The 17,062-nt window shown below is 37.0% G+C and overlaps 2 protein-coding genes across 4 annotated transcripts in view; one reads left to right on the forward strand and one right to left on the reverse strand.

The window, feature by feature from the left end:
• PLEKHA8 (pleckstrin homology domain containing A8) overlaps window positions 1-7,152 on the reverse strand; it is a 28,333-nt gene extending 21,181 nt beyond the window's left edge. Inside the window, exons 1-2 of one of the 3 annotated variants that reach the window (XM_034401827.3) lie at window positions 6,874-7,068; window positions 5,138-5,178 (exon numbers count right to left, since the gene is read on the reverse strand). Coding sequence is in view for 1 of the 3 variants with exons in the window: in XM_034401826.3 (XP_034257717.2) it covers window positions 6,874-6,913 (40 nt within the window). In the remaining 2 variants the exon portion in view is untranslated. Of the gene's footprint in view, window positions 1-3,537; window positions 3,658-5,137; window positions 5,179-6,873 lie in introns of all 3 variants that reach the window. The other 2 variants (XM_087892609.1, XM_034401826.3) reach the window with 2 other exon arrangements.
• Window positions 7,153-7,296: 144 nt separating this feature from the next.
• On the forward strand, window positions 7,297-14,782 carry FKBP14 (FKBP prolyl isomerase 14). Its single transcript, XM_034402048.3, has 4 exons — window positions 7,297-8,140; window positions 10,946-11,097; window positions 13,433-13,560; window positions 14,188-14,782. The coding sequence occupies exons 1-4, from the start codon at window positions 7,950-7,952 to the stop codon at window positions 14,344-14,346; spliced, it is 630 nt and encodes a 209-aa protein (XP_034257939.2). The 5' UTR covers window positions 7,297-7,949; the 3' UTR covers window positions 14,347-14,782.
• Window positions 14,783-17,062: the final 2,280 nt, after the last annotated feature.

A 17,062-nucleotide genomic window follows, 5' to 3' on the forward strand; every position in this document is an offset into this window, starting at 1 on the left:
AGGGCAGAGAACCAGTTGTTAAATGACTTGAATCCCACCACTGGATTTAAGTACATCACATCAAATCACGAGTTAACTTTAATTAAGCAGGCTGACTGAGGAATTCTGGAGTTGAAATCCTCACATCTTGAAGTTGCTAAGATTGAAAAATACTGATTTAGAAGCAGTTGGTTCCAAAAGGCCATTTTGCACAAGAGACTGCAAAGCAATTAAGAGAATAACATTGTTATTATTCTCTTACAGCTTGGGTGTCCAATCTGTAGTCTTAGGGAGGTTGCAATTTTTCATGGTTTTTGTTAAACAACCAGTCCCTTTCTTAGCTGTCATTACTTTTTATTTAAAATATAAAATTAAATGAAATATTTGTAGGTGGGAAAAGATTAATGTGAAAGGGTATTTGTGTATTTTGTGTATTTAACTACTGAAGGGAACTTTACTCTTATTAAAATCCCACACCAAATTTGCTTTTATCCCACCTTTATGTTACTTATGATATACTCTACAACACCCACAGGTAAATGCATATTAAAAACTTTCATAACAACTCCTGCCAATTCATTCTAAATATAGATTTGCATACTATCAGATCTGGCAAAGCTATTATACAAGAATCATCTGTGAAAAACAGATATCTTGTATGTATCTGCTCAAAAATTCAATTCGCATTGGTTTCAGTGAAGCTGTCTCTCAAATTAATCAGTATTAGTCAGTAAAGGGAATTCTAACAATTGAAATCCTGCTCATCTAGATAGCTCTGTAATTAAGTAAAGCTAGGGTCTGGATAGTAATCAGCTGTGTACCAATACACATCCATTAAAGCCATATATGCAGCATTCCCGCACCCCCACACTTTCCCAGATTAATGACTCAATGTTCCATCTGATACTAAAAATATAAACTGTGTTCTATTACTCAGTGAAAGTAGAAGGTACATAGGTATCATGAACTTCTGATGGAGGGTTGAGTGGGAAGTGAAAGAATTCACTTACTCAAGACAAGTTGTTTACTGGGGAATGTTATGAATGTGAGAGCTATAGAAAAAAGAGGAATCATAAGAAATAATTAGAAAACAAAATGAGACAATACTAGAGCCAAGATAGAAATAATTAACCAATACTGTAATTTTTCTTCTTTGTATTAAGGCAGCTGATATTTAACCTACATACAAAAAAGCAGCTTTAGATCTCAAGAGAACAGAAATTATCATGTAAATAACGCATAGAATTCACTAGATATAAGCTTTTAATTAATCATTGGATTGCTGATTATCATAATGCTGTTATGATTATATGCTAATTATGTTAATGTGATCACAAATCGTGCTCTTTTGTCTAATTCCAGCAAAAGAACTGTTCTTTCTATATGAATTGCATTTATAGTTAGGTGGCATGTTTAACCCCAATATGTGTGAGTCCATCTGGGTGATCATTCTGTGATGCTATTATCATATCTTGCATCATGGCATACAGAAGGAAGAAGAAATGAAGCATTTCTTTATATTTCAACTATGGGGTCTTGAATAAAATCAAATCACAAGTTTAAGTGTTGCAAATGTTAATGTAATAGCAAGCATAATTTACAAATGCAAAGATACAAAGAGAGTACTCAAAACTTACCCGTGACTTTTTAAAGCATTGGATTTTAATATAACATCACATTTTTAATATTAAATTTTTTATATAAAATATAAAATCTTAATGGCAAAGAATTAGATTTATTCATTTTTAAAATAACCCCCGAATTATTTTGTTACTTTTGCTAGAAAATGCTAAAAGGTATACTTTTGGAGAACACTTTTCTAGATTTTTCCAAGGCAACTAAATTTTAATAAAGACTTAATTAAGGCTTATTCCATATGAAGATTTTCTCCATTATGATCCATCACTAGCTTGGTCTTTTTTCTTCCAATGGTGTGCTCATTGCCACTGTAATTGAGTCTATCCACCTTGCTGCTTGTTGTTCTATTCTTCTCTCTTTCCTTCCATCTTTCCCAGCATTAGAGCCTTTTTCAGAGAGCTATGTCTTCACATAACATATTCAAAACAGTATAATTTGAGCCTGGTCATTTGTGCTGTGAGTGAGAATTTTGGATTGATTTATTTGATGATCCATTTGTTTGTTTACTTGGCTGAATATGGTGTTCTCAAGAAACCTCTTCAACATTAAAGTTCAAAAGTATTAATATTCCTGTTCTTCAAAGTCCAAATTTCACTTTCATGTCACTGGGAACACTATGGGTCCCTGATTCTTTCAATTCTGATCTTTGTTTGAGTATCTTTTCCAAGGCCTCCCTGGTTGTTCTATCAAGTGCTAGTCTGTGGTATATTTCTGGACTGTTGGTTCCTTTACTGTTGATGGATATCCTAATAAGCAGAAGCTAGACACTACTTCAATATCCTGTCAATTAGAAATACACACACACACTTGATATAAGAAGAGAAAGAAACCATTTAATCAAGAATGATCTTAAGATATAAGTAAGAACATATGAGAAAAATCATTCCATCAAGTGCTAATGTTGCAATTTGAACAGCTTTATAAGAAGCTGTTATAAAAGAGAAGAACTAGCATAGTAAAAATGGAGTTTATATTCTGAATACCAAAGAAAGTAGTGGCTTCTTTCTAATCCCAACTATACTTCTTCTAATGAATGTATTTCTAATATACATACACACATATACAAATATGCAAGCACACATAGCAGAGGCATCCACAAGATTACACATGACCAGTGTAACTGCCACTCTTTCATCCATGCATACAATGTCAAGACACATGTAGAAAAGGAAATTATATTATGTAACTTGGTTTTGGCATTTGACCCTTTTAACCTGCCTTAGAAATGCCTCTGTTCTTATCTCTCTTGGAGAAACTTTACAATCATATAATTGCTACTAAAGCTATTTGTTCCTCAAAATATTACTAAATCATAACCCTTAACTCTCATCCCCATATGCTAGGAATGCCAAGGCTGATGGGAACTAAAGTTCATCAATAATTTGGAATTATAGGTTCTAGAATGAGTACTGTATATAAATTTTAGAAATCTCCTGCAGAAACCATAACTAAGTATTAATAAATGCTGTTTAGGTTCTGTTTCTAATTTAGAACTATTTTTGAAGGATGACTAGTGAACTGTAATGAACTTAATTAAAAATCAAGCACAGAGAAGAAAAAAGATCAAGTATGAAACCATGATTCAGATGCGAAACTTATTCATATTTCAACTTCAACTATTGAATTGGTTTAGATCTTTGTTAGATACATTGATAAAAACTAGTTTTTAACTATTTATGTTGATTTACTGAAAAGGAAGTTGTGCTGCCCAACAGGTCTTATTACTATAAAACCTCTATATTTGAGATTTGCAACTTAAACTCAGTTAACCAGTCCTATCATTCTTTAAGTGCAAAATAGGCACTCAGAGACATTTGGTATTGACAAAGGAAATACATCTAGATATTTACCACTGTAACTCTGAATAAGTTGAATAACAATAGATACAAATAGTTTAAATATATATGATGTTAAACTTACGGGGTGGCTCAGTGGCTAAGACGCTGAGCTTGTCGATCGAAAGGTCGGCAGTTCAGTGGTTCGAATCCCTAGTGTGGCATAACAGGGAAGCTTCCGTTATTTGTCCCAGCTTCTGCCAACCTAGCAGTTCGAAAGCATGTAAAAAATGCAAATAGAAAATAGGGACCACCTTTGGTAGGGACAGTGTTCCGTGCACCTTTGGTGCTTAGTCATGCCGGCCATATGACCACAGAGATGTCTTCGGACAATGCTGGCTCTTCGGCTTTGAAATAGAGATGAGCACCTCCCCATAGAGTTGGGAACTAGTACATATGTGCAAGGGGAATCTTTATACACACACAGTCTCTCTCTCTCTCTCTCTCTCTCTCTCTCTCTCTCTCTCTCTCTCTCTGTGTGTGTGTGTGTGTGTGTGGTGTGTGTGTACATACACACCATATTTCTCACACTAACATTATTCATTTAGTGAACTTCTTATATTACCTTGGACTATTTTTAAACCACTCCTGATTCTTGTTCTATAACTCAGGAAGAAAACACCTGACACTCCTTTTTTTTAATACTGTATGATGATATCACACCTTCCTAAATTCATCCTCCTTGCACTTTAGACTGCACTTACAATGTAAATAAATCTTTTTAGAGCAAAGTGTATTTGTTCAAGATTGTAAGATCATTCTGTTACAAAAATAGGCAGGGTAATCCGCCTTGCCCATGATTTATTAAAAAGAAAAAAACCCTGAAATATCACATTAGCATAAGTATTCAGATCTTTTGCAACAACCTTTGAATTGCTGTCATGTTGGAAAGTGAACCTTCAGCCCAGTCTGAGATCCCAAGCACTGTGGAACAGATTTTTATTGAGGATACCCTTGTACTTTGCTCTGTTCAGCTTTCCCTCAACCCTGATCAGTCTCCCAGTCCTTGCTACTGAAAAACACCCCACAGCATGATGCTGCCACCACCATGCTTCACTGTTGGGATGATATTGGGCAGGTGATGAGTAGTGCCTGGTTTCCTCCAGACATAATATTTAGAATTGATGCCAAAACAGTTCGATCTTGATTTCATCAGACCAAAGAACCTTGGTCTGAGAGTCCTTCAAGTGCAAACTTCAAGCAGGTTTTCATGTGTTTTGTACTGAGATGCTTCCGTCTAGCCACTCTGCTATAAAGCCCAGATTGGTTGAAGGGATTGGTTGAAGAGAAGTTGTCCTTCTGGAACTCTGCCCCATCTCCACACAGGATCTCTGGCGTTCAGTCAGAGTGATCATCAGGTTCTTGGTTACCTCTCTTAACTAAGGCCCTCCTCCCTCAATTACCCAGTTTGACCAGACAACCAGCTCTTGGCAGAGTCCTGGTTGTGCCAAACTTTTTCCATTTGAGAATTATGGAGGCCACTGTGCTCTTAGGAACCTTCACCGCAGAAATTTTATTGCAGCCTTTCCCAGATCTGTCCCTTGCAATAATCCTGTGTCTGAGCTCTGCAGGCAGTTTCTTTGACCTCTTGGCTTTTGCTCTGCTACAGTAAGCATTGTCAGCTTTGAGGCCTTCGATAAAGAGTTGTATGCCTTTCCAAATCATGTCCAATCAATTTAACTTACCACAGGTGGACTCCAATTAAGGTGCAGAAACATGTCAGCAACTATCAAGAGAAATGAGAAGCACCTGAGCTAAATTTCAAGTATTGTTGCAAAAGGTCTGAATACTTATGCCAATGTGATATTTCAGTTTTTCCTTTTTAATAAATTTACAGACATTTCTAAAATTCTGTTTTCACTTTGTCATTATAGGGTACTGAGTGTAGATTAATGAGAAAAAAAATGAATTTCAACAACTGTAGGAATCAGGCTGCAGCATAACAAAATTGACAAAAGTGAAGGGAGTCTGAATAGTTTCTGAATGCACTGTGTGTTCTTCTGCATTTGATTCTGTTTAAATTTACTATTCTTATAATCCAATTTTTCTTAATAAACTAACCTCTGATCAAAATAAATGAATTTAACTGTCTGGATTTCAGCAAAGCAATTGCCACAGGCATTCTGATTAGCAAGCAAATTAAGTGTGGGCTGAGTAGAGAAACAACTAAGTGGATATATAACCTACTCAAAATAGTATTCATAGGTTACGGATTAACAGTTTCTAATGAAACTAGAGAGATTAAGCAGAGAACCACAAAATTTAGCCCTTAGACCAAGATTCTGGCAGATTGTAATACAGGTAGTCTCTGATTTACAACCATTCGTTTAGTGACCATTAACGTTACAATGGCACTGAAAAAGTGACCTATGACCAGTTTTCACACTTATGATTGTTGCAGCATCCCTAGAGTCACATGATCAAAATGCAGGCACCTAGAAACTGGTATGTATTTATGACAATTATGCTGTCCCAGGGCCGTGTGATCACTATTGGTAATCTTTTCAGTCAGCTTCCAAGAAGCAAGTCAAAGGAGGAAGTCAGATGTGCTTCATGACTACGTGAAAAACTCAGCTTCAGTGCTTCACTTAACAATTGTGGCAAAAATGAAGCACAACCCACTTAACAACTGCCTTGCTTAGCAACATAAATTTTGAGCTCAATTGTTGTAGGTCCTGGATTACTTTATAAGAAAATCACAAAGAAATTGATTTGAAAATGAGCAATGAGGATGATCAGGAGATTAAAAGCTAGTCTCATAGAATTTGTTCTATGAAAACAACTTGAAAAAATTAACCTGGAGACAGCATTTACATAATTTATAGTAACCATGTCTCCAATTTGTCTTTTTTAAAAGAGCAGGTTAGAAAAAACTGTAAATGTTAATTATTCGTAGTTCCCTACACTGGCAGCACTATGTATCATTAGCTGCCAACCACTTAGATAGCTGATGGATACTAGGCAAAAAAACTTTTTCAGATGGTGCATAATCCCTTTTGCTTAAATCAGATGAGGTGGTCTGTCCCTTTTTTGTCCAATTCTTTCTCCTTTAGGGGCAGCATCTGCATGGTTTCCCACAACTCCTATTTCTGAACTTGAATTTAAAACTTTAGCAAGAGAGTTATTTTCCAAGACTGGACTGTCCTCCCAAGCCAGGATCCCTCGATTCTTCAAGGCAAAGCAGCAGAGCCCAGACTCCTACCCCCCACCCCAGGCCTTTGTAAAGCTTAGGACCTCCAACAGCCAGCAGCATCTAAATTAGGCATCCAGGACACTTTCCTTTTCTTCCTAGTTTTCAAAGTCACTACCTCGCTCTTTTAGTTACACGGACCAGTTTCCAGCTTCCAGTTCAGGATTTGTCGAGATGGTGCAACTTAAGCGGATTAACAAAGAAAGACAAGGTAGGACCAGTAATACTCACCGCTTAGATAGTTGGTCCATTTGTATAGTACCCCCTCCATAATGACAAGGTCCCCCCATCCAGATCTGCTTGGGACAGGGAAAACCTTGCCCCTGGCCTTCCCCCGGGAAACTTTTAAGCTCTCAGCCCCACAGCTGAAGCACAGACAGCCAAGGCCATCCTGAGGCTGGCAGAAGTCCGGCCCGCCTTCCTGTCTCCTTCCCCGCCCTATTTCTCCCCTCCCCACCACCCCCAGCCAAACTAGTTAGCCTTACGCTACTAGAGTAGAAATGCAGGTTTAATTACAGCAACGGGCTTTATCCGCTCCGCAAAGTTACGTAAATACGTTCCTGAATGCAAAGTTTACATGTGATTAGAACAAGGGCGTGGCTAGAACACCAAGAGAGCAGATGAGTTCTTGGGAACCAATGAGAATCCGGATCCATGCGTGGCGTCAGCCTATGATGGCATTCCGAAGCCGGCGGTATTGTGTTGAGGGATTCCAAAATGTATGCGCGGCGTTCTCTCGCTAGAATTTTTGGGAGACCAATCGCCGCTCAGCGATGAGAGAGCTTCCACGGGTTTTTTTCGCCCTGCAGATGAACGGGTCAGCTTCCCAATGGAGTGGCTGGCGTAAAACCCAGCCCTCGCGTTTAGCCAACCAGAAAGGAGAAAGAGGAGAGGTGGCTATTAAATGGATACGAATGCTTGGAGATTTGCCTGCTTTTCTGCGGGTTTTAAGACCACGTTTGCCACGTCTGCGGATTTGGAGAATAAAGTCTGAAACCTGGTGAGATACAAAGGCTGGGAGGAAGCTCGGCTCCGTGGTTAGCTTTTTCCATCTCCACCTTTATTGCAAAGGCTGACGTTTTAAAGTCCTATGAAGTGGAATTTTCAGAAGATACAATTTAAGTACATTAGAAAGGAAAGAATATATTTTAGAGGGCTTTTTTTTAAATAAAGCGATCTTAGATCATTCCTTAGTAATGTGAGAATCTATTTGAAGATTGTTGGATTTTTTTTTAATGGACAGGTGCATGTAAGGTCATGCGGGTTGCTTTTTCAGCCTGTAAAAAACGCATCTTCAAGTAACCAGAATGGACGGTACTTTTTGGATTCTCTTTGGGACCGTGGCTTTGGTAACTGGCGCTCTCATTCCAGAACCAGAAGTCAAAATCGATGTTCTCCATAAACCTTTCATTTGCAAAAGGAAGACCAAGTTTGGAGACCTGATGTTGGTGCACTATGACGGATATTTAGAGAAAGATGGCTCACTCTTTCATTCCACGTAAGTATTTGTTCTGCAAATTCAGACAGGCTAACCAAATAAATCACATTTTTGCTCAATGTGATGTATGAATAAGTATTTACCATAGTGGAAGATAGCTTGCCTTTTCTGATTATTCTTTGAAATATGGCCCTTAAATATGGCCCTGGGTTTTATTTAATTGACCAAACTAAGTAATAATTTTAATTAGCAATTTTATGATGTTTGTGTGTCTATATTTTTCTTGACTGTACACCACCTTGAGTCCTACGGGAGAAAGGCGGTATAGAAATATAATAAATAAATAAATAAATAAATATCACCAAGTCACCTGTAGCCCTGGGCCAGAAAAAGTGGTCCATCCTTAATATGCAAAATGAATGATGATGTCGTAATTGGAAATATTTGATGGCCTTATTATAGGGATATTGGGCTTTTAGGGTATTGTGGATTTATTCTCAGTTGGGTCATAACTACATACACTTTCTTTTTTCTGAATTGTGAGATTTTCCTTTGGATAAGAGCATTTTTAACTTTTATTTGTAAATCCAGAAGTACAGCAAACCATAGCAAACCATTCTTACAGCAAAGTCCTGGTTCACTTCAGTAAGAACCCTTTTTCCCTTCCTTTCTTTTTGTACCATCATACTTTTATAAATATAAATGAGTATAATACAAGTGTTCTTAGTTTATGGATCATGACTCCTGGAGGTGTATGAGAGAGAGTCATTTGTTTTAAAATTTGCTTCAGGAATGATCTCATCTTGAATATTTGGCTTACAAATCAGTTTTCTATCTGCTGTTTTGCAGTGCCTTGGAAGAGGCACAAGAATTCCATGGACTACTAGGTATATTGTATTCTTTAGAAGTTTAAATTATCTACTACTAAATTCTTCTGTCTGTAACTTTTAACTGGGTGAAGCAGTGCATCATAGGACAACAATTTTTGAATCAAGTACGTCAAGGTATCTTGGATACATTATAAAAGATATCCAGAAACTGAGATCCATGACTCCCTTGGGATAGAAATTTGGGAGATTTGTGATTACTTCCAAGCTTCTGTGCCATCATCAGAAGCTTTTGTAAACCAGTCCTACTCTAGCCTTCCAGAGATGAAATAGACCAGGCCCTTCTTCAACTGCTGGAATCCAAGTAGACTAACTCCATCCTAGTCCTCTGGAGGTTAGGTAGACTGGTTACATCATCAGTTGCTGAAAGACAGTCAGCTTCAGCAAGTTGGACGTGGCTCCCATTCTCATTGCTTTTTTTGCCCTTGGTCATTCTGTTTTGCTGTTAAGGTAAAAAACATTTTGTGAAACAATGACCAAGTGGCTCACGGTTGTCTAATAACATTGTAAAACATTTTAAAATGATTTTTTGCATGTGAATTAGGTGTTTAAACATTAAATGTTTACAATCTATCACAAAGTCAATTGCATTTTTAATTTTCTGTGATTAGAGCAGTGGTGAAATCTAGCCAGATCTAACTGGCTTGCACGAACTGGTAGCGCCAGCGGCAGGAGGCTCCAGCTACCTGCTGGGACATCATTACATCCCATTTTTGATCCTCTAAATGGATTAGAGTGCATTTCACCACTGGATTAGAGCATGGTATATTTTGAAGATTTTACTACAAATAAAATTGACAAAAAGCATATTTGTGATATCTATTTGCAATTTATTGACACTGACTCCAGTAATTGGGTTCAGCTTCTATCAAATATGTTACTTGCCTCTGCCATCTCTGCTGATTAGCATGTTTATAGCTTCTGGAATATCTTTATATATTAATGACATTAAATATTTTTATCCATTAAGATAACAGATAGGTAACAGAAACAAATTAAACTGGTAAGTATTATGTGTTACTAAAGGAAATTATGTCTGAAGTTTGTTCTGTCACTCTGAATTCCCAGCAATATATTTCCTTGGATATTATTGTACAAAAAGAATTCAAAAAATGAATGAGAAGGCTATAAGCATGCTATTGAGTCAGGTCTTTTTTTAAAAAAAAATGCTATAAATAACAATTATGGATTAGAAAATAAATGAGAAATCAGAGTGGTTGTTTTAAGAATAAAAGCCAGATTTCAGAAATTAATGCAATAAGGATGTCCAAATTCATTCCTTATTGGACATTTTGCCTGCATTTTTGTTAAATCTCCAGTGAAATTCTTTATAAAAATTTTTCTATCATTGTTTCATTTGATATATGGAACAAATGCTAATTATTAAATTAAAAGCATTTTTGTGACATTTTTTCCTCCCAATTTATCACACAAGGGCATTGCAATATTGCAAAGTTCTAAAATTCCTGATATGATACTTTTAAGCTAATGATTGTCATGAATACCCTAGATTTCAATTAGTACAGACATAATAACCTACTTATTTTGGTTTAGAATGTGTTATTATTAATAGTTTCAGTTGCTAAATCAGAAGAAAAGATCTAAAAGATTGTCCGCTTTTATGTGTATGCTTTAAAATGGGACTAGGGCCCTCCAGAAATTGCTGAATTACAACTCCTGCAACTACACCTAGCAAAGCCAAGAATGAGAACTACCTGAGTTTAGTTAGCAATGACTGGAGGGATTCACACTCCTCAGCTTCAGTTTTCAAAAGTTGTTCCAGGAAATAACCCATGGGACCCTGTAATTCTATTTGCCATGTGAATTACTAGAAAGAAATAGAATGGGATGGCTTTTCAATTAGCTTGTCATTAGCCTTCATGAACAGAATACTGAAATACTAAATCTCTGGTCTGATCCAGCAACAGGAATATTTTTTTCAACTGGATGTCCTAAGTGAATGTTTTATTTGTTTCAGTCACAAGCATAATAATGGCCAACCAACATGGTTTACTCTTGGTATAAAGGAAGTTATCCAAGGCTGGGACAAAGGTTTGAAACAGATGTGTATAGGAGAGAAGCGCAAATTAACAATTCCTTCATCCCTAGCTTATGGAAAAGAAGGCAAAGGTAATACTTTCAGGTTCATAAAATCATATAATTATAAGATTATGGTTCATAAAATGATATATGCTACCAATATTTATCTCTTTACCCAGGTTACATAATACAATTGCATGGAAAGCACAACATCTTTATGTATCTTTTAATATATACTTACTTAGTCTGTGTTTATAGATTCAAAATATCTTGGAAAAACAACCATCTGAAACACCTCCAAATCAATCATGAGATGCTTTTAAAAAAGAAAGAAACATGCTTTGGCATGGCCTCCCAAAGTTAGAATCATACTGAACATCTTGGGGAAATCTCAGACATGAAGGATATTTGAGCTAGAAGTGTTCTGTAAGAAAGGAGGGGGAGGGGGGAATCCAAATGCAAGACCAAAAAGATTCTTAATTGGCTACAGGAGACTTTTGGAAGCAGTTATTTCTGCCAAAGGAGATGCTACAAAGTACTGATCAATAGACCTTCCAAACCTTCCATTGATATAAAGAAAATTATTTTTCTTATATAGGACTATACTGGTTCATATGTAACTTATTCTAATAAAATAACATCACACACACACATTCCCTTTTCATCCTTTGGGTATTAGGTATCTTCCTCAATCTTTGGTCCTCCACAGAACCCCTGGGAGTTTGTAGGTTCTATTCAGTATCTTAGCTTTTCCAAGCACTGCCTTCTTTTAGGTAGATTGTTCTGATGTTGGAATCTGTCATAGCGTCAAGTACCTCTATTATACTGGCTTTTATTTTCTACCTCCTCTCTCCTTCCTTCAGTCCTGGTACTTTTCCAGCTTCTCTACCACAGAAACAACTACAACAACACTTGCACCCACATATCTAACTGCTACAAAATCTCTTAGAATGCCTGCCTACTTACTACTAATCATTCTCGTAATTTGCCACCATCAGTTTAAGGTGCTGATGAAACTTTTAATGAAGAAACAGGCTATATAGTATGTTACTAGCAGAGTTACACAGAATAGCTTTCTTCTTAATTTAGGCTTCATTCCCACAGGCCATGGGTGTCAAACACAGCATCACATTGCCGTTATGTGATGTATCACAATGTTTTTCCCCATTGCGGAGCTGGGGTGGGTATGGTCTATGTGTGACGCATCCAGCCTGTGGACTGCTAGTTTGGCATCCCTGCCATAGGCTATAAGAAGTGTGAAGTAATAGGCAAGAGAAAATAAATTTGAACTGAAGCCAGTTCTGTGTCCTCACTTTTACTTTTCTTGTACTTAACTTTTATAGGACAAAGAAAAATATTACAAGTCTTTCTCCTCAGATTAACCTAGGTGTATGTCTGTACATTTTTCTGAGTCTGGCCATATTCAATGTTACAAACATTGACATTGCAGAAACAACACATAAAATAATTACTGTTATATAATCTAAATGGGGTGGAGCTACAAATAGAACATGTGTACATTTGTTGAACTGTAAACTATAGAAGACTAGATAACTTTTTGTACTTACAATAAGATAATATAATTAGGAGATTTGTCTACAATTCTGGTACCTTCAGGGGTGCTAAACTCTAAGACCTGTAATTTTGATACATTTAAAAGTTCAATGAGACTAACTTCTAATTGAATGTGCATGGATTTTCATTCTAAATTAGTGTTCTGACCTAGGCTTTCTTAGAAAGCATGAAGCAAAGTCTTAATCCCAGTAAAACCTCTTTATTAACACGACTCTGAATTCTGTTCATTCACAGTCAACAAGGCTTTGGCAAACAGTCTTTCAGAGGAATGTTTATCAACCCTCATCTTATCTCACTTGAAACGCTGCCAGAGAACCAATTTTCAAATACAGAGCAAGGCCAAACTTGGCACCGAGCCAATTAGAGTCACGAACAGAACTTTCCAATCTTGAAACAAGATGAACTAATTGCTTCCTGCAAAAGCCTACATCCCGTTCGCTCCATGTCCTATGGGAGGGGCCAATCATCTCCAAGGTGTGGCCTTACTCCCGAGTCTACCCTGCTTTCTTAATTGTTTTTGTCTTCTTGCAGCTCTGCGCATGTACATACTGGGAACGAGCTCCAGCTGTTCCTATACCTTGCTATTGTTTAATTCCCTCTCTGTCTCCGACACAGAGCCCTCGTCCGAGCTTTTCCCAGCCCCCAGGATTGGCCCAAATTCCTTCCCAACCTCTTCACTGTCCAACTCTGCTGCCAGTTCTGCTGGCTGGTGGTGGGCCACAACAATTACTTAGACATTATGTAAACTTTCAGTACTTTGGTTAATTCTAGGTAGCAAAATAGATCCTCAGTATTAGGCTTAATGTGATCTCCATTTTATATATTTCTTGTTTATTTATTTCTTTGATAGGAAAAATTCCACCTGAAAGCACACTGATCTTCCACATTGACCTTTTAGAAATCAGAAATGGACCAAGATCTCATGAGTCCTTTCAAGAGATGGATCTTAATGATGATTGGAAACTATCTAAAGAAGAGGTGAATATGTTAATGTATTCTGCAGTGTATAAAAAAAGATATCTAAGCTATCATTTCCCTTGAAGTTCTGTGCAAATGTGGTGTCTGTAAATAAAATTTTCATTCCAAGCTGAGCTACATTAGAACTGAACAATTATTCCTGCCTTCAGAGTTCTGTTGCACAGTTTTTCAACGTATTATCTGAGGAATGGTTTAGATGAATCAAGAACTGGGTATGCACCCACCGTTTCTGCTTTCCAAAAGCCTTGAAGACATGGTTATGCCAACTAGTCTGAGGTCCCAATTCGGATGTGGCACTTTGGAAGTGGTTAGTGGAATAGATAATATCTATTCCTTTCTGTATGCACTTTTCCCTCTCCCTTTCCATCCCAGTTAGTTTTATTTTCATTGAATTTTACATTTTTGATTCTTATTTATTGTTTTAATGTTTATAGTACTTGTAATTGTATAGTAATTGTAAGTTTGCGCAGAATCGCTTCTGGTAGAGGGATAATATTTATGTGAAGCTGTAAAGTGTACTAAAAAAAGTCTCTCAATAATTTGGCTTCTTTTTAGAAGTCTATGCTTATCTGCTTTTAAATGCATATCTATGATTTTGAATTTTGATCTTTTTTCTTTGTCTCAAAGGTAAAAAAGTATTTGAAGATGGAATTTGAAAGACATGGTGCACCGATAAATGTAAGCCACCATGATATTTTGGTTAAAGACATATTTAATAAAGAAGATGAGGACAATGATGGCTTTATATCTGCAAGAGAATTTGTTTATAAGCATGATGAGCTATGAAACATTCTGAAAAAGGTGACTTGAAAAAAAGCAACAGTTTGCAAAACGAATGTTTTTTTAAAAAAGCGTTTTGAAGCCGTTATTCATCAGTGTGTGCATAAATTATAACATCTATTTTTCTACAAGATCTATTTCTGATACCAAATGATACAGTGTTTAAATATAGGACTGAAATATTTTAAGGTTTTTATTTAGGTAGAAGCATTATTATGTATTGAAGAACATGGAATTAAAACATTTCCAAAAACAAATATTACTGAAAATACAATTGTTTGCGTTGAAGTATTTATTGAGAATACAGCTGTTGTTCAAGTATTTCATTTCTGTGCTCTTAGAACTCTTAATATTTTAAATGATAGTTGTCACAATGTGCTAGTAGACCCGCTTTATCAGCAACATTTTTTGTAAAAAAATAAAATATTGCTTTTTGGTGGAAGACAGTGTCTCATATAAGGAATTTATGACCTTAACGGTAGTTTTTATTATTATTTATTTATTTTATTTATTAGTCACATTTCTATGCCACCCAACTCCCTAGGGACTCTGGGTGGCTTACAGCAAAAAAACAATGCAAACAATATCCCGTAAAATTTTTTTAAAAGAACATTAAAAACCCATACACTCCATTCCATGGCCGGGTCTCGCAAGATCGCCGTAGTGAGATCAACGGCCCCAGGCCTGCCGGAAAAGCCAAGTTTTCACCGCTTTCCGGAAGGCCAATAGGGTGGGGGCACTCCGCACCTCAGGAGGTAATTGGTTCCAGAGAGCCAGGGCAGCCACAGAGAAGCCCCCCCCCCCCGCGGGCCCGCCAATCGACATTGTTTAGCTGATGGGACCCGGAGGAGACCAACTCTGTGGGATCTTACTGGTCGATGGGAGCTATGCGGTAGAAGGCGGCCTCGATTGCACCCACAATAGCTCACGCGGCCACTTTCTTCTTTTCCTCAATTCAAAAGAATGAAAGTAATTAACAAGGGGGTTAGTTCTTGGGACCTAATGCTCTGTCCAAGACCTATTTAAAACCCAGATCCCAAATTTAGATCTCAAAATTATAGCTTAGCAAGATTTTCTTTCTTCTATATAAATCAAGTGCAGTATATACAATTCTTTTGAATTGGAGTTAACTTGCCAGTTGAACTCACACTATTTTATTTGCCTTCCAAATCTGTTGATGCCTATTTTGAAAATTGAATGTAGGTTTATTGAGTTTTGGTAAGTCATGATTTCTTTCAATTTGGTTTACTGAAGAAATTACAGTTAGCTGGATTTGCATACTAGATTAAACAAAACCAAGACACTTTTTCACTTAGTATGATGTCCTTGTTTATATATACCAATAGGAAATATTGTGTTCAGGTATTAAGACCCATTAGTATGAGAACCATGTCTGTTTCCCTATTACAGTAGGGTGGGTAGTTTTACTTTAACAGTAGGGATCTGCTTTGTGTCTGTTTGTCTGTGAGCTAAGACACAAACAATCAGGCTTCTACAACAAAAGAGCAGGCCCTCTCTTATGGCAACTAGGTCCATCATGTTGACGTGGGTTTGGATTACTGAGTTCTTCCCTTACATTATGTAGGGAGTTTAGATTTCCCAAATGGGACTTTTACTTCAACAGCTCTGGCAAGTTGATTGAGTTTTACAGATGGTCCTTGTTTAGTAGCAACCTGGTTAAGTAGAGTATTTGCTAAGTGAAATCCTAACTGTGCGTAAGATCTTACTTTGGCTTTCCTTTGCTTCACAAAACTCTGAAGGTTGTAAATACAAGAATTGGCTGTAAAATTATTCTTTCATCATTGCCATAACAGAACTGTTGCTAAATGAGAATGACCTAGACCATGGGTGTCAAACTCGCTGTATCTCATTGCCATTAAATGATGTATTGTGACTTTTTTTCCTTTTGTGGAGCTGGGGTGGATGTGGCCTGCACAAGACAGATCTGGCCCATGGGCTGCCAATTTGAAACCCCTGACGTAGACAATGTATCTCTATAGCTTAGTTTTGGAAGTGCAAAGCTATTTTTGCTCTTGAGTAAGTTGATTCTTTAATACTATAAACCTTCCTGTAGTCAATATGGTATGCACACCACAACAATTGTGTGTTTTCAACCAGCATAGCTTAAATAAGTCATGGCTTAACCATAGGTCATGGCTTAACCAACCTTAACCAAGAGGCTTAGCACTATATGGGAAGCCAGTCAGAATCCTATAGTTACTATACTTCAGTGCTTTAAGGCAGACTTTGTGAGGCTGAATTCCCCATCTGTAGTCAAAGATTTAGACTATAATTATTCTTACCAATTTGGCTGTAAGTTCCTTGAAAGTAGACACAGGATATGATGTTTCTGTGATTTAAGCTGTTGAGGATTTTATGCAATTGCCATTATTCCCCCCTCCTCAATATTAGCGAATAAAAAAAAGAGAAGCAGAAGTGCCGAAATATATGTCCATTATGTTATCAGTCATCGTCACCATCTCTTGGTCTTAAGGCAAGAATTTTTATTTACTTATATATTTATTTAACACATTTACATAGCTACCCAACTCTCACAAGGGAGTCTAGCTGGCTTACAGCATTAAAAACCCATAACATAAAACCCTGCCAGTACTGCCCCTCCTCTGATGGAGCAACAGATATAATCACACTAGGAATTTGATCTGTTCCCTGTTATAGTACCACGTCTTCAGGGCCTTCTTGAAAAATAATAAAGCACGGC

The sequence above is a fragment of the Pantherophis guttatus genome, chromosome 4, assembly GCF_059756535.1.
Source record: "Pantherophis guttatus breed Tessera chromosome 4, ASM5975653v1, whole genome shotgun sequence".
Lineage (NCBI taxonomy): Eukaryota > Metazoa > Chordata > Lepidosauria > Squamata > Colubridae > Pantherophis > Pantherophis guttatus.

Coding starts and splice junctions, on each gene's coding strand:
- FKBP14 (XM_034402048.3), top strand. CDS start 7,950: ATGGACGGTACTTTTTGGATTCTCTTTGGGACCGTGGCTTTGGTAACT. Junction 8,141..10,945: donor GGCTCACTCTTTCATTCCAC/GTAAGTATTTGT, acceptor TATTTGTTTCAG/TCACAAGCATAATAATGGCC. Junction 11,098..13,432: donor TTATGGAAAAGAAGGCAAAG/GTAATACTTTCA, acceptor TTTCTTTGATAG/GAAAAATTCCACCTGAAAGC.